General features: G+C 30.1%; 2 protein-coding genes across 25 annotated transcripts in view; both read right to left on the minus strand.

The window, feature by feature from the left end:
- Nucleotides 1–14,990, minus strand: part of LOC124952291 (whirlin) — an 85,039-nt gene extending 70,049 nt beyond the window's left edge. For 3 of the 18 annotated variants that reach the window (XM_047501908.1, XM_047501903.1, XM_047501902.1), the window contains exon 1: nt 12,168–14,071. The gene's annotated coding sequence lies outside the window, so the exon portion shown is untranslated. Of the gene's footprint in view, nt 1–12,167 lie in introns of all 18 variants that reach the window. The other 15 variants (XM_047501907.1, XM_047501897.1, XM_047501904.1 and 12 more) reach the window with 13 other exon arrangements.
- Nucleotides 14,991–16,422: 1,432 nt separating this feature from the next.
- LOC124952293 (ral guanine nucleotide dissociation stimulator) overlaps nt 16,423–26,305 on the minus strand; it is a 30,553-nt gene continuing 20,670 nt past the window's right edge. For 5 of the 7 annotated variants that reach the window (XM_047501919.1, XM_047501917.1, XM_047501918.1 and 2 more), the window contains 5 exons: nt 22,153–22,312; nt 20,872–21,301; nt 18,644–19,260; nt 18,197–18,511; nt 16,423–18,094 (listed from right to left, as the gene is read on the minus strand). In XM_047501919.1, the coding sequence (XP_047357875.1) occupies nt 17,432–18,094; nt 18,197–18,511; nt 18,644–19,260; nt 20,872–21,301; nt 22,153–22,312 (2,185 nt within the window). In that variant the 3' untranslated portion in view covers nt 16,423–17,431. The remainder of the gene's footprint in view (nt 18,095–18,196; nt 18,512–18,643; nt 19,261–20,871; nt 21,302–22,152; nt 22,313–26,305) is intronic. The other 2 variants (XM_047501921.1, XM_047501922.1) reach the window with 2 other exon arrangements.

The following is a 26,305-nucleotide window of genomic DNA, read 5'->3' on the forward strand; positions in this document are numbered from 1 at the left end:
TTAAAAAAGTAAATAATTTAGATTCGATACTGTTTTAGGATAATTAAAATGTTAAAAATAAACTATCAATTATTACTAAGTCGTTATAAAAGCAATCTGAACATACATACATATATATGTTATCGAACTCTAGGGAACTAACTGCTAAAAGCCATATCAATAAGATGAAAGGAAGCACTTCAATCTATAATCCATCGTACAATGGTTAATGCCTCATGGTATGTCAGAAATGAAGATCTCACGGTAAGATCTCTTTACGTCAATTCCCAATGGAAAATGTGAAAATACAGACACGTATCACCTAACAAATACGAAATAAGAACAGAGAGTCTAATAAATGATCTATGTAACACTCGAACTATAGTAAGTAGTATACACGGTAGCATACAAATCCCAAGGTTTACTGCGAAAACAAAAAGAAAGAAAAGAAAAGAAAAAACATTCTAACGATCTGACAACAAACAATTAATTCCATTCTGAGATAAACATTTGCCTGTACAATTGAATCGAACTGAACTAATGAAGGATATCGATGACCAATCGGAAAATATTTAAATGCTACTACATATCACCGACAAGATGAAACAAATTATCGAATGATTTGTCTTAAACGAATTGTAAAGTAAAAAAAAAAAAAAAGAAAGAAAAAAAAGAAAGAAAGAAAGAGAAGAAAAAAGCTAGGTAAATGAGAAAAATCAAAAATATAAAAAAAGAATTGCGAAATAGAAAATGAAAAGAAGAAAGAAAAAATGAAAAAGAAAAAGTTGAAGGAAATTTTCAAACAAGGAATAAACGTTTTCCAGGAACAGAACTAGTCGAATAAATCGATACAAGAGTGTCTCTCTCTCTCTCTCTCTCTTTCTTTCTCACTCTACGTGTATATGAATATATATATATATATATATATATATATATATATATATATATATATATATATGTATATGTTCCGTATGTCGTTAGACAGAAAAGTGTCTGCGCTTAGTCACGAACATGATTCTGTACCTGGCACAAGAATAACATCGTGGTACGAAAACCGTCGACACAATGACTACCTAGCGTCCTTTGTTCCATCCCCTCGATTACAAATTGATTAAACGATGTGTATCGACGTTAGAGTCCCTCCCAATAAAACGACCTTGAAACTTCGTCGCTTCTGAGTTAACTCCCACTGCCATTATGAAAAGTCACTCTGACGAATACAATCGAGAATATTAGAACATTTTTTCATTAAATTATTATAGTTTTATATTTGTATAAAACCACACGTAATAAATATTTTACACACACACACACACATATATATATTTAATATTATATTCAAAATATTCAATCATATGTATGTATATATAAAATACATATATATATATATATATATATAATTTTTTTCATTCGAAAGAAAGGACTATCACATGAAATCAAAATAAAAAGTAGTATATTTTTTTTTTCTTCGATATTTGCAAATACAAAGAAACGCGATTGAAAAGTTTCCTTTTTATTTGAAAAGAGATATTTCTGATGTTCAGCTCGATACGCATAAAGGTATAAATGATAAGAATGAAAAGAATGGAAAGAATAAAAAGGATTGATATGTGACATAAAAGAGTCATAAACTATAAAGACAATAGAGCTTTTCGTTGGAACGACAATAGAAAATGGTAATATTCGTAGACCTAATCGAAATAATATTAGTATATCTAATCGAAATTATTCTAATAATAACGTAATTTATTCGATCCTTTCGAACAATAACGATACATCAATTTTTACGTAATTTTTCGAAGAGAAAAGAGGGAGTGAATATTTTTTTAATTAAATATTAAATATGAAAAATTAGTAATTAATAAAATAAAACTAATATGATGTAGTGTATATAAATAATAATAAAAATCGATGATCGATCAAAAGTAATCTTTCTGAAATCTTTCAAATAAATGTCACGATATTTGATATTATCAATGACGTAAAGATATTAGATTCTAACGTCGAGTTTTCATGAATATCTCATACATACACGCACACGCACACACCTCAGACAGACAGACGGACAGACAGACAGACAGACATACATATATTTTCAATGAAATACGAATATTTAACGACGACTTCTCTCAACGCCTACATATGAAGAAGTAATTTTCAACGAAGTGCTACCTCGGTTAAACGTCGAAATTCATTTGCTCGACATATAATTTGCTCGAGACACTTTACGGATTCCGACCCGTTTGTTATACGAACAAAAGGAAGAAAGAAAGAAACAGGGATGAGGAAAGCAAGAGAAAAGGTAAAGAAAGAATAAGCCTTGAAAGCTAGAAAATAGAGGTTAATTTCTTTTTCTTCCCTTTTTTTTTTTTTCTTTTCCTTCTTCTTTTTTTGCTCTTTTTACAGTCGATTACTCTCTTTCTAATTCTATTTCAAAAAATACTTTTTCTTCTTTTTCTTTAATCTTTCATCAACATACCTATCCCCCTATCCTTTTCTTTCTGCCTCTAAATTCACAGTAACAAATGAACACGCTGACGAGCAATTACGTACGTATGTATATATGTATGTATGTATGTATGTATGTATGTATGTATGTATGTATGTATGTATGTATGAATGTATGTATGTATGTATGTATGTTTGTATGTATGTATGTTTGTATGTATGTATGTATTTATGTATCTATGCATGTATGTATATCTATATGTATATAGATAGATAAAGAGGGAGAGAAAGAGAGAGAAAGAGAAAAAGAGAGAGAGAGAAAGAAAGAGAGAGAGAGAGAGAAAGCTTAACACCGCATTGCGTGGCAATGTTCGTCGCAATGTTGAATATTCACGATATCGTGCAATGTAAAGCAAACACGTGTAAATTCATGCGAGTTTGTGTGAGACTTTTCGACCAATACGAAAGCAATCGCCGTGACATACGAAATCTTATCGACGTATTCCCATGTTACTTTGACATAAATCAAACGGAAGAAAAATAAATTTCTTTCGCTTATTATTTTTTCATCGAAATAATTTATATTCGCTTCTGTGTAAAAGAAAAAAAAAAAAAAGTGAAAAAAAAAGTGAAAGAAAAAAAAAGAAAAAGACCAGTAGATATCCTACGAATTAACGAAAACTATAAAATTTTGGGCATGATAGTTCGACAATTTAAATAAAACGTAAACATTGATATAGAAAAGAAAGGGGGAAAAAATTAATAATAAATTTAATTGTAATAAAATGGAAAGGATTAATCGATTAAATATAAATATAAAAGAAATAAATTTTGTCGCGTTAATAATGCGACATTAATTTAACATTATTAGCTTTCACAGTGAGAATTTTTGTCAGTGATACAATAAGTCAAATTAACGTTTAAGTATGTAATTGTATGTCGAGGAAAAAAAAATTTTCTTTAACGATAATTTTTTCATACCGAAAAATACCTTCGGTTTTTTCTTTTTTGCTTTTTTTTTTATATCAACCCTTTACAACGCAATGGAAAACTACAAAGTAACGCAATTCTATTTTCATATTTTTTTATCAATCATATAATTATTACTTACTTATTTTTTATTATTATTATATATATATATATAATTTTATTTATAGGTATATATAAAATTATAATTAATAAAAAAAGGAAAAGCAAGTATAAACAATATCATAAATTTCCGTCTAATATAATTTTTGTTTATTTAACTCGATGATAAAAAAAAAAAATATTTTCTAAAAAAGAAAGGATCTAAACATATATGTAATATAACTTCAAAATCATTTTGAAAACGAAAATAAAACGAATCAATCGCAGGTTCCTTCTTTTTTTTTTTTTTTTTTTTTATGAAACTAAGTCAAATCGAAAATTATTCGCGTGCGGTTAATATTTAATATACTCTTTTTTTTTTTTCTTTTAGGATTATACTATATATCTAACGTTAATTACATTGTACCTTAGTTGCGATAATAACAAAAAAAAAAAAAAAAAAAAAAAGAATATAAGACACGACTCACCGTCACGATATTTTTCGTTACAAACGAGCGCACGAACTTACAATATACTCTCTCTCTCTCTTTCTCTCTCTCTCTATATATATATATATAGAATACGTATATATATAAATTTTTAAAAGAAAAGAGAGTGGGAGAAAGAGAGAGAGAGAGAGAGAGAGAGAGAGAGAAAGAGAGAGAAATTGTCTTTCTCGAACAGTAGCAGTATTCCCAATGGTACTCTAAACGGAATCGAAGGATCGAATCCAATTTCCCTTTCCCTCTTCCGCCCCTTTCGCGTGACGTTCTTGCATAGATACGTGTATTCAACGTCGATTGTACGACTCAGCACGACGAGAAAGATCCTACTCGGCCGAGTAATGTATTTTTATTTCTTACTATATGTATATGTATATATGCAGATAGATCGTGTAAAATTCTAAAACTCACGAACTACCCCCTTAGACTTTTACCCTTTTTCTTTTATTTCTTTTTTCATTTTTTTCTCTCTATTTATTTATTTCTCTCTCTCTCTCTCTCTCTTTTTGCATTCTCTTTTTGCATTCTCTTTTTCTCTTTTTATTAACGTCGACCAAATAATCTACTCGAATTGAAAAGAAAAATATAAGTCGGTCACGCAGAAACAGACATACTATTCCCTTGGCATCATATTTTTATATATTTATTAAATCGATAATGAAGAATATAAAGAATAATAATACATTGGCCGCGTATAAATGATAAATAATAAATAAACCATAAATGCATCCGACTTAATGGAATTACAAAAGGAAGAGAAAAAAAAAAAAAAAAAAAGAAAAAGGAGAGAAGAGAAAAAAAAGGAAAGAAATGGAAAGAAAAAAAATTCTATATAATTTCATTCTATATACTTGAACAAAATTCTATTCATTCAATCTAGTTGAAGATAATATATAATATTTATATTTAATTATTATTTTTTATTTGAAATATTAATTATTAACATTTAAAATAATCCATAATATTTTCTATAAAAAAAAGCTAAGAATTATAATATTTGATTTCATTAAAAATTATCAAAAGAGAGAGAAAGAGAATGCATTAAGGTATTAATACTATCAAACTAACTGTACGACATAGAAATAGCCAGATGTAACTGAGTACGAATGCTAAAGCGATAGAGTTAATCTAGGATATTCCGTCGACTAATCGCTACTTATGTTTGTTTAGCCTACACGTGGACGAGTTTATCAGACCAATGATATTCTCTTGAGACAGTGAGAAAAAGAAATAGAAAAAGAGAGAGAGAGAGAGAGAGAGAGAGAGAGAGAGAGAGAATACTCGAAACATTGTTACAAAAAATAAAGTGAACGTGTTTTTATTTTTTATCGTCGATATAATTAAGAAAAAACTTTCCTGGTAACGATACAACATTCCTAAAATTAAAACACGCCTAACCATGATGTCTACGACGATGTTTTCGTCTTTCATAATGGCGAAGTTAAAAGTATTAACGAATGGACATATGTACGTACAAAGGGACAAGGTAATGGAAAAAGTTGGTCGAACTTTATGCGTATATGCTTGTCCACGATATACTACATATCTACAATACATATGTGTACGTCTAAGAATATTAAGTTCGCATGAATCATATCGCGTTTTTACCTGCACGTAAGCTTAACGTACGTTGATAAAATATTATTAAATAAATAATACGTACGTACGTGTATGTACATGATTAGGCTATATGTTCATTCAAATTCGCGAGCTCTCAACATTAAATGTTTTAACAAAACAATGGTATTTAAATTTATCGTATAATTTTCAATTATTCATAATTTCATATTTTACCAAATTCGATTGATTAAAATATTTTGATTAAAATCAAATCCTTATTGCAAATATCTTACGTTCGACTCATTTTATGGTTTTACAAACGTTTATAAATATATTTCGTTGACTTTAAACGTTATTCTAATAATCACGAATATTTCCCAGTAAAACGTAGAATAGCATTTTGTTTCGACAAAAGGAAAATGTATAAGCTCGTACATAAAAGCTCGTAATATTATCGATTCTTTTTATTTTTTTCAACTTTTATTTCTATTTCTTTTTTCTTTTTAATTTTTCTTTCCACTTCTAACGGATTAATTAATGTAACTACTCGACTGAATATATTCGCGTAAGTAATTTTTTTAATGTGATTTATTTATTTCTTTTTCTTTTTCTTTTTTCTTTTCTTTTTTTTCTTTCTTTTTTTTTTTTTTTTTTTTTTTTTTTTTTTTTTTTTTTTTTTTTTCTTTCATTTATACTCTTCGAATTTACATTCGATATATGCGTTGATACAAATTTTATTCTCGAAATTCTTCGCTTTAATATTTTAATTCTAAATTTTAAAGCGCAAATGTATTATCACCGCAAGTACTTAACTATTACGTTCGAATAAAATTTCAATTTGTAATGAATATTTTCTATGAAATAATAAAATAAAGAATCTTTTGATAAAGCGTATTTCATTGGGAAGATTTTTGATTGGTTTAAATATTTCGATTGAAAACAGAAGAAAAAAAAAAAAAAGACAAAAAAAAAAGAGAAGAAGAGAAAGAAAAAGAGACATAAAAAAAAATATACGACGTAATAAAAACGAGCAAGCAAGTTTTTACATATCTGAAGTTTACGCATAGTAGTATTGTTATTAGTTATTAACATGGAGAAGCCGGGCCCTCGACTTTTTTTCCACGAAGGGGGAGGTTCACGCACTACGTCACAAGGATCGATTTCTAAAAGCCATGAGGTCGTGGACTGAAAAGTGTTACGAGAAAAAACGAGAGAGAAAGAGACCGAGAGATCATTCCGACATTTCTTTTTCTTTTTTTCAAACCGAAAGAAATTGATATCGAACTGTATAACAAAAAAAAAAAAAAAAAAAAAAAAAAGAAAAAAAGAAAAAAAGAAAACTTTATTCTAAATTCTAAAATCGAACAAAATATCGAAAGATTTTTAAATATATTTCTTAACATTATGGATATATCTCGAGGAAATTAATCGATTGTAAGAAGTTATTCGATGCAAATCGTAAGAAAAATGTATTTTAATCGGATTCATTAAGAGAACGTAAACTCCTTTTTTTTTTTTTTTTTATCCTTTTAAATCTCTAAACAAGTTCTACAAATGAATTGAAACTTGCGATCTGATTAATTTCAATTTATTTAAAATTACAAAATAAACGCGTGGAAAATGAGGGGCGGGGAGGGAGGGGAGAAATTGATGATACGATGGAATCGAATGAACAACCAAAGAGAACGATTTGAAAGTAAAAATTTTCTTAGCATAAGAACTTTTTCTTAGAGTTTAAGAGAATTTCACAGTTTTGACTTCCTTCCGTGCGTGATCGTAAGTTAAAACACAAATATTGTTGGAACCATTAAAGAAAGGGAGAGAGAATTCAAACGTCTACAAGGATAAAAAGCATTAGATAAAAAAAAGATACATATATCTTGGTTTTAAAACTTTCCTATGTTGCTTGTTTTCTTTCTTTCTTTCTTTCTCTTTTTCTTTCTTTCTCTCTTTCTCTCTCTCTCTCTCTCTCTCTCTCTCTCTTTTTCTCTTTCTCTTTTTCTTTCTCTCTCTTTTTATTTTTTTTTCTTGTCCATATATTTTTGTATATTGTATTATTACTATTATTTATTTTTTTCTCTTTTTTAATTTACCATTATTTATTTTTATTCATTTATAATTTACGCACGTTATTTGGCTTACCTATTCAAGGCTATTACAAATATTCCTAATTAAATAAAAGAAATATTAATATATATATATATATATCCTTTCGTCTATATTTATTAATTATTATTATTAATTATTATTTATATTTACACATCTTTTTTTTTCTTTTATTCGAAACACATCAGCATAAATATAATTAAATGAAATAGGTACCTCTCTCTTTATCTCTGTCTCTCACTTTTTCTCCGTTTTTCGACCATATTTTCTATATCGAAGTATTATTATTTATTTTTAATTTCATATCTTTGTTCGCGTCGTTTTTTATTTGTCCAACAATACCATGAATATAATTAAATAGAATGGACATCTATCTCTCTCTTCTCCTCTCTCTCTCTCTCTCTCTCTCGCTCATACTTTATTTCTAGGAGCAAACACGATATTATTGACGTTTGGATTTTCCGAATTCTATCGTAAAGCTTCGAGCAAAAAATTGGCGGCTGTCCATCGATGAAAACGAATCTGAGATTTGAATTTTTGCATCTCTAAAAAAGAGGATCCTGTCAATACGAGTACTTACTCGATAATGGAAGAAGCAATCGGACAAAAGGATCTGGTAAACGTCCCTGCATTCGGCAGGCAAATCCAGCCAATCGGTTCGACTAGTAAACGCGTATAAAAAGCTCTTGGTAGGTTTGACAAAAGCCTTGTCGTCGTGGAAAATGTATTCCATCGTAAAAGTGAACGTGCGCGCGCACATTTTCCCGGATTACTCCCTTACCGAAGATCTCGTGTGTCTGTGCATTCGATCCCATTTTCAACATTCAAGAAAGAATCAAGATACAAAAAGAAAATCTTTCCTTTGTCAATCAAAAATATATGAACATATATATTTATTTAAATCAAATAAATAAATACATATATATATATATTTATTTAAATCAAATAAATAAATACATATATATATATATTTATTTATTTATTTATTGAGCCTATTAAAAAATTTTAAAGAACATTTAAAGTGGACATTTGTATAAAAACGATTGAAATAAATAATTTTGACTAGTTGATAAATCCAATTAAATCCATATGTATATGTATGTACGTAAATATTTAAATATATGCATAATCAAAGAAAAATATTTTTTCTGCATCATTAAACTAACAATTAATATTAGAATTATCGATAATTATTATTTCGATATATTGAGATATGTCTCTCATATTTATTTCAGCGATGATAGAAAAAGAATAAAAAAAAAGAAAAGAACAGAATGAAAAGAAGAGGAAAAAAGAAAGAAATTTCTAAAAATTGATCATATGTATAATATTTAATACTTATTAATGACATTGAGAAAATATTTGATGAAATTTTACTTCGACGTTTTTTTAATAACGATTGTTGAAATCAATAATTTTTATCGACAAATCCAATGTTAAATGTCACACACTATATAATAAACGTACAATCGAAAAGAAAAATTTTTTCTATAACGTCAGACTAATGATTATATGCATATACATATATAGGAATGTATGTATCTAACTATAGACTGTATACATATTAGATATGATCTAATATGAAAAGAACGAAGACAAAAGAAAAGAAAAATGATGAAAGATCGTATTATCGTCTTTGAAGATAAAAATAGTAGACAAGATCTTTAATTTTCTCGTTGATGAATTTACATTTTCATGATAAAAAATTATATTAAAAAAAAAAAAAAAAAAAAAAAAGATAAATAAAAAAATAATAAAAAAGTACACATAATAATAACTGGCTATGTCTATTTAATATACAATAAAATCTAACGTAAAGAACAAAGACGAAAAAAAGAAACATCATAAAGGATCATATTAAGTCCTTAAAGATGAGATAACGGATGAGATCTTTAATTATCTCGATGTCGATGAATTAAAATTTTTACAAAAAAAAAATATATATATATATATATATATATATATATATATATATATAAAATAAAAATTATATACATAAGAATATATATAAGAAATGAAATATATGAGAAGAAAAAGAAACTATATAAGAAGAAAAAGAAAAATAAAAAGAAAGAAAAAATAAAAGAAGGAGAAAAAGAAAAAAACCTTATCAATAATAAATGGGTAGAAGTCTTGTATATCGCATAATCGTTAAAAGTAGAATCGATCGGCATAGAAGAACGATATCGTGACGATTCCATCTAACTTTCTTTCTTTTCGAATGGAAAAAGACTAAGTAAAGCAACCTAAGAAAATCGTCCAAAGAAAAAACATCGATTCTTTGTAACTTCGATATATATATATATATATATATATATATGTGTGTGTGTGTGTGTATACCTACCACCTATCTTATTAAAGAGTTCACGAGCGTAAAAAAAATTCTATGTTACCACGCGGAAACCTTTCGGTAATTTGGCAAGAGAACATATAATCTACAGGTTTTCAAGCTAACCATCAGATTTGTTGGCACGGAATAACCAAGTTTGCACGCACTCGACGTAACCCGCGAACGTCGTTTAAATTTTTTCTTTTTTTTTTTTTTTTTTATATAAACTTGAAACATCATTATCATCATAAGATTTATAAATTTATTTGTCGGCGGAAGAAAAAAAGAAACGAAAGAAAAGAAGAAAAGAAAAAAAAAAAAGAAAAAAAAAAGAAGGAAAAAAGAAACGAAAGAAAAAAGAATACTAAACGTTGAATTAAATCTGTTTATAATATTATTTCTAATTTACTTTTTACGTACATACCTCCTACTTATTCTCCTTTTATTATAGATCACATTCACTTATGAATATCCGTTTTATAAGAGAAATAATAATAATAATAATAATAATAATAATAATTATTATTATTATTATTATTATTATTATTATTATTATTATTAAATGTGATATAATAGTTATTATTAATGAAAAACTTATTTTCTTTTTCTCTTTAATTAGCAACTTGTTACCAATGCAAAAGAAAAAAAAAAAAGAAAACAGAAGAAAAGATATGGTTGAACTAAAGAACACCGACATTACGATAGAAATGACGTAACACGATTGTTTCTTACTATCCTCATTGTACCGGATTCCTTTTCTAATGAGACTTTCAAAAGAAATTTGAGTTTCAAATAAAAAAAAAAAAAAGAAAAAAAGAAAAAAAAATATAATAAAAATAAAATATACAGATCTATGATGGGAATGAAAGAAAAAAAAAAAGAAAAAAGAAAAGAAAAAGGAAAAGAAAAAGAAAAGAAGAGGAAAAAAAGAAAAAGACGAATAACATATCACGTACGAAGGAGACTATACCATTTTTATATCACGTTTTAATCATGAACATTTCAGTTTTCTAATCGGAAAGAATTTCTAAATCTTTCTCTTTTTCAATGCTCCAGGTGGGCTAAGCAAAAACAAACAAAAAAAAAAAAAAAAACAAAAAAAACAAAAAAAAAAAAGAAAGAAATTAAAACGTTCGATACAAAATCGATAATAACCTTTGCAAATGATACCATTATGATTATATAATTTATTGAATCGTGTAAAACGAAATGAATGGAACGTCATAAAAAAAAATCAAAGATAATAAATAATCGACACGGAGGGGGGCGGGGGCCAGGGGTAGAGGGATGTTAAAGGGGAATGGGGGGGGGGGGCGGTGGTAAACGAAAAGGACGAACTCTCCGTTAAATGGAACGTCGATCGCGCGCCATTGCTGTTTAGACTTTCAAGTGCTTCCACGATCTCCGATCATAATTCATGTTCTTTCCAATATCTCGAGGAACGGAGTCGGCGTAATAAGACCTTGACGAAATAATCCGATTGTACTAACCGACGATCTTTCTTCACACTTTGTTTTCTTCGTTAGATTTTTCTTCCCCACCCTCGTCTAACTTTTTTTTTTTTTTTTTTTTTCTTTTCTTTTTTTTTTCTATGGCAACAAGGACGAACGAGATGTGACATAAAATTAACGTAAATAACTAACCAACCAGCGAATTAATAGAAGAACGTAATTATTCACTGAAACGCACAAAGTTACCTCTGTAATTAGACATTGTCCATTTAAAACCACGAACAGCTAACGACGGATAATAATTCCGATGGGATACCGAAGAAAAAAAAAAAAAAAAAAAAAAAGAACAAAAACAAAAAAACAAAAAAAAAGGAAAGAAAATGAAAAACAAACGAACTAATGAATGATGACACAGAACGAACGAAAAATTAATTAAATAAATAAATAAATAAATAAATAAATAAACGATATGAATAAAGAAAAATCGAAGAAAATTTATATGACGAAAAAGTGAAAAGTACATTTCTTTTTTCTCTCTCTTATCCAATTCTCTTATTTTCTTTTCGTTTTTTTTTTTTTTTGCTTTTTCCTTTTCCTTTCTCTTTTCTTTTCTTTTTCTCTTATTCCTTCTCTTCTTTCTCTTCTTCTTTCTCTTCTTTCTTTCTTTCTTTCTTTCTTTTTTCTTTCTTTGTCTTTTTTTTTTCACATTAATTCATAACTCACGTCTCTCATCTCGTTGGTAGAACGTCGTCGTGCTCACGTGTCGACCTGGGTATCGTAGCGTCGTTGAAGCTTTCGAGCCGATTACGATGGCGTCGAGATGAATAAAAAAAATTTCGTGATCGTCGTAAAAAGGATAAAAGATAATATCGAGGAGTTCGACAAGGAATATAAGATATAAAGGGATTTAAGAAATAACGTTTTAACGTTACCGACGGCAGCACCAATGACGAACGTTCGTGATCGCGTAAACGAGTGACAAGCATCGCCCCAGTTCGGCACGAAGCTCGCGACTGCTCGCGACTGCCGTTGCTCGGGATGCCGAGGTCTCAGCCGGGGGTTGCATCCTCGAGTTCACCAGTTCAATCGGCGCCGACTATATATCACTATTTCTTCGACCCCCAACGAACGACGCGCCATCTGTCGTGACTTTCATCGAACCTTTTTATACACCACCCCTAACGTGTCCACAAACACAAAAATACACACACACACACACACAGAGAGAGAGAGAGAGAGAAGGCGCAAAACACATCGGAGAATCCTTTTTATTTACCCTATCACGTACGTTTATTTATTCTTGAAATATTTTTACCAGTTCTCAGTTAGTAATCACTACAACCGATCTAACGTATGTTAATTATGACGTTTTATCGATTAAAAAAATAATAATCGAATATAAATAAAATTGTTAACGGATGAGTATTTTTAAATATGTTTTCTTTTTCTTCGTCTTTTCTTTTTTCCTTCTTCCATCTTTCCGTTCGATCTTATTAAATGAATTTTTTGGAATTTTACCGAACATCAAAACACTGTTATTTTATAAATTCGATATTATTAAAGACTATATATTATAGCATGGAAGTCCATTAGAAATTGAAAAGACAAACGGAGATACTGTTTCAGGCTCATTGGACATATCTGCATTTTCTTGAATGGGGAACATTCGTGTCGTCTATTGAAATTAATCGATCTTTAAGTCCGAACTTATGAATACTCACTCCTTACCTCATTCTTATTAATTTATAATGCATAATTTTCTCCGTCATTGTACAAAATCATTGTCGATTATAAATAAACATATTTATCTATTTAACAAGATTTGAAAAGCATTTGAAAAAAAAAAAAAAAGAAGAAAAAGAAAAGAGCATAAAAAAAGGAGAGAGAGAAAAAAAAAGAAACGTCTATACCAATGCGATCGTTTCTCTTTTCACCACTTTCGCATACTCATTAACGCGCATCGGTTTTTTTTCGACTTTAGAGTCTTACACGAACTCGATACGCATGAATGACAATTCGACGATTTTCTATGCTCGAATACGCCCGTATATGTATACATAAAAAAAAAAAAAGAAAAAAAGAAAAAGAAAAAGAAAGAAAAACTAGGGGAATATCCATAGAAAGAAAGGAAGTTATTTTTGGCTTTACCTCCACCTACTCGTTTCTTCCTTTCTCCTCTTCGTTTCGTCTTTTTGAATCCGAAACTGAATGTTTGCCTTCAAAATGAGACCTTTCTTGGCAATCGTAGGCGTTTCAATTAATGTATTCGTTACGTAAGCAAAGACGTTATGTGAAATTGAAATATAAATTTGATTAACATTCGTTGTATATATGTGTGTATGACGCTCTTTCTCTTTCTCTCTCTCTCTCTCTCTCTCTCTCTCTCTCTCTCTCTCTCTCTCTCTCTCTCTCTCTCTCTCTCTCTTTCTCTCACTCTTCAACAAAGAACATAAATTTGGAACATTAGCATTTTCTGTATATACATGTTAATATTAGTACGATAAATTGTCAGTTAACAATGGAAAGACTTAAACAGTAGTCAGACATGCAATTTAACTTCACGAAATACTTTGAAACGTCAAATTATAATTTTCTATTTTTTAATTTAAATTTTATATATATATACATATATATATATATATATATATATATATATATATATATGTACATGGAAGTTATCAAGAAATATACAGGAACAATTGTGTAATGTCTAAATTCGTTTGAAAAATCGATCAAAGTTCTAAGCCCAAGAAATATATCTATACGTCCTCTTCAGTAATTCCTACAGTTTGCAAATTTCTATCTTTGACGTCGTCGGTATGACCTTGAGCCAGTTTCCTAAACTCGTGGCAACGTCCAATATAAACTTCCGTTGTTAGACAATGCTTTCTGGTTGTCGTCGTCGTCGTCACGATAGAAGCTTTGCTTTCATAATCACATTGATCAAAAAAGCCGACAAGATAGAATAAGAGAGAGAGAGAGAGAGAGAGAGAGAGAGAGAGAGAGAGAAAGAGAGAGAGAGACAGATAAAGATAAGACAAATCGTCTAGGAACACTGTCGTCTACCTTAGGTTTTATTCTTAGCACGACCTAAAGACAAAGCTAAAGTCGTACCTACCTGCCTTTCGGGGTGAAACTTAGGGTACTTGCACTTTCTACCATTTTAACCTTGGCTCAACAGGTTCGCGTGCCGGATGTACTTGCATTCCGGAAGTCCACTCATCGACTCGATGGAGCGACGTTATCGGTGCTAACTAACGCATCGTCGTTCATCCATAAGGATTGAAACTTTCGAGGATTTGGATATTTTAATGATATCAGATAAATCCATGCAGGATGATGAATCTTATAATCAGGATAGATTGTATCTATTGTGGACAGATAAAACAAAATGTAGGATTTATTTTACGATTAATTAAAAGGAGAGGAGATGTTGTTATTGTTGTCGTTATTATTGTTATCGTTTGTGTTGTTGTCGTTGTCGTTATTGTTATGAATATAAGGGATTCAAAGACAATCGAGATTATCGTGAAATTATTTCAAGAAGTATGCATCATCTGGCCAAAAGTAAATACTTGTTTATCTCTATTAGGATAATAAATAATTCTGGGAACGATCGTGTTACGTGGATACGGTGATTTGTGCCGATAGGATCTTCCAAAAAAAAAAAAAAAAAAAAAAAAAAAATCGATAAAAGTTTAGGCTATCTATTTTCGTTTTCGTTATCGATTCACATTACACATCCAATTTGCACGACGCGACTTCCATCATTAATGGATATAGCTTGTATACACGTATAATATTATAATTAATAACTAGCTAATATCCAACGAAGGGAGAGTGAGTTCGTCGAAGATAAGTACAAAATTGCCTAAAACTAATTTAAAAAGAAGAAAAAGAGAGAAAAAAAAAAAAGGACGAGAGAAAAAAACAGAATGAAGGAAAACAAACACGAAAAAGAGAGAGAAAAAAAAACAAACGAAGAAGGGAAAAGAAGAAGAAAAAAAAAACATAGAAAAAAAAAAAAGAAAAAAAAATAGGAAAAAAGAATAACATCCATGTACTTAAATCAAAAACGAAGCTCGATCGATTATTGTTATTGTTATATTGTGCGAAGGATCGTCTCTTTTCTCCTTTTTTTTTTTTTTTTTTTTTTCTTTTCTTTCTTTTACTTTTTTCTTCCCCCTTTATCCATTACTCTCCCCGTTGTTATTGCGTGCTCTACTTTCTTACATATATTGCATGTCAAAAATATATCAACGACATTCTTTTGAATTAAAATAAAATCAAACGATAATAATAATTCATTACCTTGCCAATTTGCCATTGTTCATTCATTCGTTCATTTATTTATTCATTTATTTATTTATTTATTTATTTATTTATTTATTTATTTACTTAATTATGTATTTATTTATTTATTCGTGATATGAGAACGAAGGTAAAAAAAATGTATTGATTTCGCATCGAAACTGGACCCGATCGTCGATAATCTATCTTCTATTTCTCGAGGCCAGAATAAGCGATTCGGATATCACAGAATTCGTTTGACCATTTTCTTTCTTTCTTTCTTTCTTTTTTTCTTTCTTTATTTCTTTCTTTCTTTCTTTTCTTTTCTTCTCTTTTCTTTTTTTTTTTTTCTTTTGTTTCCTATACATTTCTTTTTTCTATTGCTTTTTGTTTGTTTTCTTCTTTTCTTTTTTTTCTCCAAATAACTCAATCGAACGAGACTAAATCCTCTAATGTATAAGTTTTGGTCCTCCCTTCGAAAGGTTTTCAATTATTAAACCGACATACATATTTCCTATCGTTTCGTTTGAATGAAAATAATTAATTGACAATATATATTCGCCCGTTAGATTTCTTTCAAATGGATGATCTAATTTGGTCCACTTGAATGATTCAATCCTTTACAAATAACACTCGATTCACGGAAACTCCAATTTTTTTTTTTTTTTTTTTTTTTTTTTTTTTTTTATATATATATACACGACGATCACAATGATTTTTTTTATCTTTCCAACGCGGACTCTTCCCTTCATCTTCTTCTTCTTCTTCTTCTTCTCTAATTCCAATAAACTGTTTCTCCTTATAATCTCAATATAACCGCTAGGTAAACATAAATGTGTGTGTGTGTGTGTGTGTGTGTGTGTATGCGTGTGCGTAAGAATAAGTGTACATGTATGTGTGTAGCGTGTATAACGCAAATTTGTTTGTAAATATACGTATCGCGTTCGATATTACATTGTACAATAATATTATACCTTCCTTCATCTACATTTCTTTCACGGCTAAACAATCTCTATACGATAGATAAAAACCTATGTATCCATGCTAAACGGTGTCTATTCTTTCTTCTTTTTTTTTTTTTTTCTTTTTTTTTTTCTTTTTCTTTTTATTCTGCTAACACTTAATTAATTAGTCCGTCGTTACGTTGCAATGGAAGAAGAATAAAAATGACGTATCTTATAAATTAAATTCATCGCGATCAGTGTCGATCGATTAACGATTTACGAATCCGATCGATTTTATTTACGAAATAACGGACGACGTAACGACTCTGTCATGGTTCTCACAAGGAGGGAAAAAAAAAAAAACAAAAAGAAAAAAATTACAAGGGGAAAAGAAAAATAAAAAGTAAACAAGTAAATTAGCGAAACACACCTAATGGCAGCGCGATGAGATTCAATGTCGATCATTCGATACAAACGAAATTTTTCTTCGAAATAATGTAATCGACAAGTATCGCGAGTGTCGAATGGTTGATTCGAGGAATAGAAAAGAAAAAAGAAAAATAAATTAAAAAAAGAAAAGGAAAAAAAAAAGAAAAAAAAAAAGGAAAAAAAAAAGAAAAGGAATATTTTCTCTCTTTAAATTATCTTTTGTTTCCCCTATCCTTCGTGATCGTATTCGAATCGCGATAAACGATCGTGTCGCATCGAAAGTTTCGAGGATAGACCGAGGATAAGATCCTCGTGTAGCCAACACTACCGTTTATGATTGTGACTGTTTTTACTTTTCGGACTTTCCGTGGCAGAGTCGTTGACGTCCCTTTTAGGTCGTAGAATGAAATTAAGATTATGTGCGGTATTAACGGCATAATAAACGTTAGCCGAATGGGGTAGAACCATTTCTCGATCGGGTAAAACTTGGGCGAGAGTATATTGATCGGGACTACCCTCGATCCCTAGTTTGAGCATAGCATTACGTATTACTTGGGGAGTCCTCTCGTTGTTGGATAACATGATAGATTTGTAAAGCACAACACCGTCCGTTTCAACGTTCTCGCTTTCCATGGTAACCTTAATAATGTAAAAGTCTGGTGAATTCTTGTGCGAATGACTTGGACTGGACAATCCAACCAAATTCGGAGTACTTCCATTCCCTGTAAAAGAAGTCCCGGTCGGTGGGGCCAAACGATTGGCTGCACCAACCCCTGCTCCGCCGCCACCTCCGCCCGAGCTCAAGGACACGTCCAAGGAAGGAAGAGAAGAACTCGAAGAGGAGCTTGACATTTGCGAAGGCGATGTACGACGATCCAACGAGTTATGCGGCGAACTAGGTAAAGAATCGAGATCGCAATAGAATTGCGAACTGCTAGAACTCGACGTAGAGGCTATCGAGTCATTCTTCCGATGACCCTGATGACTCTGTAAAGTAAATTTCGATCTGAGTCTTCCTTCGGCTAAAGTACAACATTCGGGAACGAATGAGGATCAACGAAAAAAAAAAATATTGATTAATGGCCTGACCTGTTTCTTCTTGCCCCGACTATTTAAGGTGTTACCAGGTGGTGGTGGTTCGATTTGACAGCTCAATTTATAAGCCTCTCGATCATCCAACACCACCACGGAATGGAACCAACGATCGAACAATGGATCCGTACTAAAGTTGTATGCATTTGCTGCACCTTGAAGCAATCTTATTCTTGCCAGTACCTCAAACTCCTTTCGTCTCTTATCAAAATTGATCAGACCGTCCGCTATCGTATCGGGGATGGCGGTGTCGATCATCGTGAGATCTGTCAAGAACGTGCCCAAGTACGGTATCGTGCCGTAACTGATATTCTGAAATTAGAAAATATATGAAATAATATCATTCGTCGGATAATTGTGTTGGATAAAAAAGAAAATGAAAAGAAAAAAAAAAAAAAAAAAAAAATAGAAAAAGGAAAAAAAAAAGGAAAAATAACAACTTACTCCAGCGTGAGTATTTTGTTTTTGAAATAATTTCTGAAGATGTCTGTCGCTTCTACCGGCGGTGTCGGCGAATTTAGCTGTACCTTCTTTGATCAACAATTCTCGCTGCGTCCAAGCGTTATTCTCCTCGGAGAAAATTCTTTCGAGTTCACGAAACAATTCGTGCTTCTCCCTTGGCATTGATTGCCAACATTTTTCGAGCCTATAAACTGGATTACTTTGTAAACCGGAAACTATAGCCTTCAAACTACTGAAATTCTTGAGAACTCTTAATTCCTGCGCTATGTCGATCCAGGTCTCGAGAATTCTCGCACGGTCTTGCGACTTCATTGTCGGTTCTGTCAAAATGGTCGATATTACGCGTAATGATACTGCGTTGAATTGATTGACCGTTGCCAAGACCGTAGCTGCCTCGTGATTCCTCGAACGATCTCTTCTAGACCAAACTGCGCCTAAACATTGATGCGCCACGAGTTTTTTAAAGACTTCGGCATCCATCCGAGTCAATTGCTCCGCAAAATGTCGTTGTGGAACTTCAGGGAACGTATAACTCGTCCATTGATCACCGTTCGAATCCGAACTGCCATGAACTCGGCCATTGTCGTACACCACGCAATCTAAAAGCAACAGACATATTTTCAATTAATATATCATTCTTTCCCCACCCCTCTCCCTCTCCCTCTCTCTCTCTCTCTCTTTCTCTTTCCTTTTCCTTTTCTTTTTTCTGTTAAATCGCTTATGCAAAAATCATGACTCGAGAGAAAATAAAGATGAATGAGCAACCCCGATTCCTCCGATCCTATTCGAGCGAATTCTTTCAAGCTGAGCAGGTGCAACACGAGACTTGTGTTAGTCAAAGAAAGCCGGTCTTTATCCAGTCACGACAATGATTCAGTCGTGACGATGATTTTCTACGACCAACTAACCAACGTTATATTCATCAACGTTTTCCAACCGATCGTGATAAGAGCACGAGCAAACATCCGGTAGCAAATATTCGTATCGTTAATGTAACACCGATGACCGCATTGAGACGTGCTTTAAAACACTCAAAAAAAAAAAAAAAAGAAGGAAGAGAGAAAAAAAGGGAAAATTCGATAACAAACGCGAACTCGATCGATTTAAAAAAGAAAAAGAAAAAAAAAAAAAGCACAAAATCTCAATTCAACGATGTCAATTCATTTTTTTCGCGATCGTACGCACGTTACTATTATTTTTTTTTATGGTATTAATTTAATCGTTATATCAAATTTTTAAACGTTAAACTGCAATTTTTATTCTAATTCTAAGATCGCACGGATTTTAATGAACGTATTATCGATGTATCATGCTAGTCGGGAAATAACGTAATAACGTGCGTTTGCCATTTTTGACGGATGATATCATCTTTTTAGATTTCCACATTAATAATTAGCACTGCAAGAAAGATGTTGGAGGTCAGAAACGAAAGAACTCTATCGATTCATTCAATGATTTCCAACGAAATTATCGTGCTTAATGTTAAAAAAAAAAAAAAAAAATAATAATAATAAAGTTCAATCAATATACATACTGATTTACAAACGCGCTTGACGAATATTTGACGAATATAAAATGAATGCTAATCATGATTACACGTTACTCGATGTAATTTAATTATATTAAATTGATCGATTAAATATTGCAAAAAATTTGCAATATTTTACTAACTAAATAAATGATACCAGTAAAAGTATACTTTTTGCCATTATAATATTTGCTATGATATTAATAATAATAATAATAATAATAATAATAATAATGATTTATAATATTACTATAAACATTCTTGTAATATTATTATAATTATATTATATTCATATACAATCTAATACTACTTGTTTACTACGATACTAATAGATAATACTAAATAATATAATAATAAATTATTATTATATAATACATTTGTTTTTTTATTTATTATTAATTTATTTAATTTATAATATTACCTAATATAGTAATAGTAAACAATAATATTAATTTATATATAAATAAACGAATATTAGTAAGAATTTTTCTCTTCTCTTTATTAGAACATTAATAAGATATTATATCATTGGTTTAATGAACAAATTATATATACATGTAACAATTACAATTAAAAAATTTCCTTTTTTAATCTTCTAAAAAAGAAAAAAAAAAAAAAAAAAAAATCGACAGTATTTATATCAATGCGATTAGATCATAAATATTAAAAATTCTGGTCTTACCAATTTGATCCTCGCGTTGGAATCTATGCAAACGATGCCTAGCCTTAAGCTCGAGTTCCGAGCCAGGTAAGCGTCTATGAGCAAAATCGAGAAGCCTAGCGAGTAGTGGATGATTCGGTGGTGTTTTCCAATCACCGGGATAGGCGTCGAGCCAAACATGAAGCGCCTGAATAAGGGTTTTACGATGTTGTTCACCGGTGAGGGCGCCTGTATTTTCGTCGAGCGCATCGTACCTGGCGAGAAGCAGTTCGAGGACGTCTCGCGGTGTGGTAAAAGCACGATATGTCGCAAGGAAGACATTGATGTAGGTCGACTCGAGTTCTCCATCGTCGTTGGCTAAGCTCTCTACGAGACGTTGAACGGTACCCGCTTTTAAGAATCGTACTCTTACGGTCTCCCATTCTAAGTGCGAGATCTCGTCGTCCGAGTCCTGAAATATATATACATATATACATACATACATACATACATATATATTAAAATATATATATATATATAAAGAGAGAGAGAGAGAGAGAGAGAGAGAGAGAGAGAGAAAGAAAGAGAAAATCAATGGACCGTTCTATTTCATTTGAGAAATTTATATAATGTAACATAATAATACAATTTATTTTATTCGATCGTTAATAGCGTAGGCGAGAAAAAGTTAAATAAACTTTAACGATGGATCGAACAAACAATATATGAAAATATGAATATTTTCTATAAAGCGTGAAATATTTTTATTCTCATAATATACGCAATATTCTTTGTGCGAAAAATGAATGATCTCACTGTCACACTATTATTATCACTATCAATAAGTATTATCTAGAAAATCTATATTTCTAGAGTTTTCATTCGATATATATATATATACACTATACATATAAGAAAAGCTTGTATATATGGTTGGCATGTATTTGCGAACGTTTAATAATTTGAATTTAATTAAAATTATTATAAAAATTATCATGAAAATTATTATAAAATTATTATAAAAATTTGTATTATAAAAATAAAAAAAAAAAAAAAAAAAAAAAAAAGAAAAAAAAAGAAGAAGGAAACAAAATTCATTTTCAATTCAAACCATATACATATTCATTTTTTAATTGACGAATGTCGTATAAACCGATTCGATCATTTCAATATTCGAACAATACGAAAATTTTCTCGTAAATTCCTTTTTTTTTTTTTTTTCACATATCGCAAAACTATAAAGCCAAAACCATAAAACCATCGAAAGAACTTATGTCCTGGCCTATATTATCCGAAGCTAGTTCAATTAGAAAATGAACTTACCGATGCGGAAAGGCTTCTCGTAGGTCTGTGATAACGAACTTTCTTCAAGTAGACAGTGTATATGACGCCATCGCCCCTTTCCTCGCCCCATAAGCGCCACGTGGGCTGTAAAAAAAAAGAAAAAAAAAGTGGATGAACGATGCCAAGTCGATTAGAAAAACTAAGAGAGAAAGAGATTGCGGAATATAATTCATTTGAGTGACTCCTGAAAATACGACTGTTTGGAAAGGACAATAACAGAATGGCATCTGCAGATGATTAACGTTCCTAATTTCACGGACTATGAAGTTACATGCATGCAGTCACTATCTATCTATCTTTATCTCTTTATCTCTCTCTTTCTCTTTCTCTGTCTATTTCATAATAGCAGAGGAGCTAATCAATGAACGCGTTATTGCTCGGCCGTGTACCCTACGAATTTATTGGGATAATTGAGCCCGGCCGATTCACTCGACGGATTTGACCTCCCGTATCTCTCTTTTCGTTACATCGACTTGTTACAACGAGTACAATAAGTACAACGACGACGACAAGGACGACGACGATAATGACAACGACAACGACAACGACAACAACGACAACAACGACAACGACAACGACTACGACTACGACTACGACTACGACTATGATGATGATGACGTCGACGACGACGACGACGACGACAACGACGACGATGATGATGATGATAACGATGACGACAACGAACGAACAAACGGTATGAGTACCACCATCCTTTTGTGTCCTCCTCTAAACTAAACCGGATGAAACATTTTATCGTCGAACAACGATAGCCTTCACAAACCGTCACGAGGGATCATCATCAATCGTGCGTTACCCCAAAAGATTCGTATCGTATCGTACCATATGTACCGTGTGTATATTTATGTATATAAGTATATAAGAATCGAATATATATATATATATATATTCGATTCTAATTGTGGTCAAATTTGAAAAATAATATTTATTAATATACCTAATATTAGATACTATTATATATCGAGATACTATTATATATTAGATACTATAATATATATTATAGATACATTATATCTCGATATATATATATATATATATATATATATATATATCGAGATGTAATGAGATAATATATACATGTAAGAGAAATGAATGATAATCATCATAGAAAATGTGATTATGAACGTATGCACTTATATTATAACATAATCAATTCTCCTTTATAACTCTATGTAAATTTTAATATCAATTCACTTACAATATGTATTTCTATGATTCTATTTCTATGATTCTTTTTCTTTTCCTTTTTTTTCTCCTTTTTTTTTCTTTTTTTCTTTTTTAAGTTTTACTATATCTCATTCGACGCGTTCACACTTTAAAAATTTATTGTTATCTCGTATCCGAAAATTTTGTAATATAAATTGTTTATGTATAAGTTATATTCAGTATAATATAATTATATCGGTATAAGCGTTGCTATAATTTCTTTCTTTTCCTTTTTTTTTTTATTTTATTTTTTTTTATTTTTGTTTTTATTTTTATTTTTACTTTTTTTTTTTCTTTTTCTTTTTGACATGATAAAAAATTGCATTATATGGGGCTATAATAGAAAGATATAAACTTTGTCGATGTGTGCATGTGTATATATATATATATATATATATATACATGCACAAACATATCTTATCTCATATAATTATATCTTATATAAATATCGAAGAATATTAACTGAGAAAGTAATGGCTATCTTAAGACGATAAATAAACGACGTCATCTCCACTTTCATCTTTATTTTCATCTTCTATTTTTTCTTCTCCTTGTTCTTCTTTTTTAACTCTTAAATAAGTAATAAAAACGAACCCGATCGTGACTCGAGGTCTTCGTACCTTCTCGTCCTTGAAAGTAGCCCTGATAGGATCGACTTTACGAGCAGGTCTATTGTTCTTCGAACAATCCAATTGTACGTGTCAAAGTCTCTTACGGCGCTGAGCGATAATAGTTAAATACTTGTCTCTCTCTCTCTCTCTCTCTCTCTCTCTCTCTCTCTCTCTCTCTCTCTCTCTCTCTCTCTGCATCGTAAAACTTCTTTTCAGTTATTTCTAAAAGCACTTCTTATATAATTTCACGTTCATGTTTAATATACAAGAGTGGATCGAGACGAGAAACATTTTTTTATCGGAATTTGATAAATATTTTCTCAAAAAAAAAAAAAAAAAAAAAAAAAGAGAGAGAGAGAGAAAGAGAGAAAAAAGAAAAAGATTCTTCTCAATCTTCTTTATTTATTTATATATTATATTTTCGTTATTAGAAAAAACGATAGCATGAAGTTAAGGCAGTTCAAAACATTTAATGGCTGTTTTAAAATCGTCGATCTCGTGCTGCAATGTTATGCGCTGTTAAACGTTACGATTTGTACATTCATCTTGAGATCTGGTAGCCTTTGCATTTACGTTGTTTAGTCGATGGAAATGTAGATCGCTATAAAAAGCATCCTCCTTGTTGAAATTACTACGGGGACTATCTATATAACGTTTAAACTATTAAACTATAACTAAACTATAGATCATATTGAGAGCACGTTTATGTGTAATCAAAAAAAAAAAAAAAAAAAAAAAAAAAAAGAGAGAGAGAAAGAGAAGAAAAAAGATAATTATTTCGTAATAACAAACAGAAATATAAAATTGAATAATTTTACGATGGATTCTTCGTGAAAATAATATTATTGCGATTTGTACAAATATGCATAATAATAATCTAATATAAATAAATACGACAAATGTATTTCTTTTTTAAATATCTTAAAATTCGATTACTCTACTTTTATGTGTGTGTGTGTGTGTGTGTGTGAGTGTGTGTGTGTGTGAGTGTGTGTGTGTGTGTGTGTAAAATAAGATATAAAAATATACTAACAATTAGAAATATTAAATCATATAATTTTATGTAACTACTTATAAAAAAAAAATGTTATTGCAATTAGGTGACAACCGAATTCATTCATATTTCTATATTTCAAAATAAAATAATTATATTCGTTCGACGCATAGAAATATAGTAATAAATAAAACTAAAAAAAAATCTATTTTCCAAAAAAAAAAAAAAAAAAAAAAAAATATCTATTTTCAAAAAAAAAAAAAAAAAAAAAAAAGAGAAAAAAAATATTACTGCAATTGAGGCAAAAGTAGGCATAGTAATCGACTATAGCGTAAATACATTTTTTCTTTTTCTATTTTCAATACAAATAAATGTTATGCGATATTATTATACATACTAACGCGTAAAAATAACACGTGATAACATGAACAACGATAGAAAATATTATATATTGCAATTGGGACGTGTAATTATAGCAATCAATTGGAATTTACGCGATTACATTCTAACAAAGTTACGAAACAGAATTGCTATGGCACAGAAATTATTCTATACCATAAAGAATATTCGATTGATTTATAGGAAATTTATACCAAATACAATCTTAAGAGCTAGAAACTTTCTCTTCCTCGTCGTGACTATCTGAATCGATTCCTCACACAAGATTCCAAGAATGCTTCCGGAACCGATCGATTTGTCGATACTATCATTTTTGTACATAGTATACTTTCTACGAAATGATCCACGAACAACGATAAACATGTAAATCGTAAATTATAATTTTTTTCTCTTCCCTTTTTTTTTCAAGATTATATCATCAATATAATTTATACAAGTAGATATATATATATATATATTATTATTATTATTATTGACAGTATCGTTAGAAGTAAACTCAATTAACAATTTTATAATTTTTATTAATAATGATTTGAAACGAAAGCATTACTGCGATCCCCTCTCTGTCAAATTTCAATAACATTTCTTAAATTCTTCTGTAATTTATTTTATACTTTATTTAAAAAAAAAAAAAAAAAAAGAGAAAAAAAAATGACAGTTCGACATAGAAAAAAAAAAATAAATAAAAATAAAAACAAAAGAAAGAAATGAAAAAGAAAAGAAGCCTGATCATTTTCCCATTAATTATGATCTTTTTTTTTTTTTTTTTTTTTTTAATGTCACAAACAAAAGGATTTACTTCGTATGACTCGTATATGGAAGAATTAATATGTGAAATAAGTGAAAAATGACGAATAAAGAAAAAGAAGTAGAGAAAGAAAAATTCTTGTGACAAAGTCGTCGC

This window comes from Vespa velutina, chromosome 10 (assembly GCF_912470025.1).
Source record: "Vespa velutina chromosome 10, iVesVel2.1, whole genome shotgun sequence".
NCBI lineage: Eukaryota > Metazoa > Arthropoda > Insecta > Hymenoptera > Vespidae > Vespa > Vespa velutina.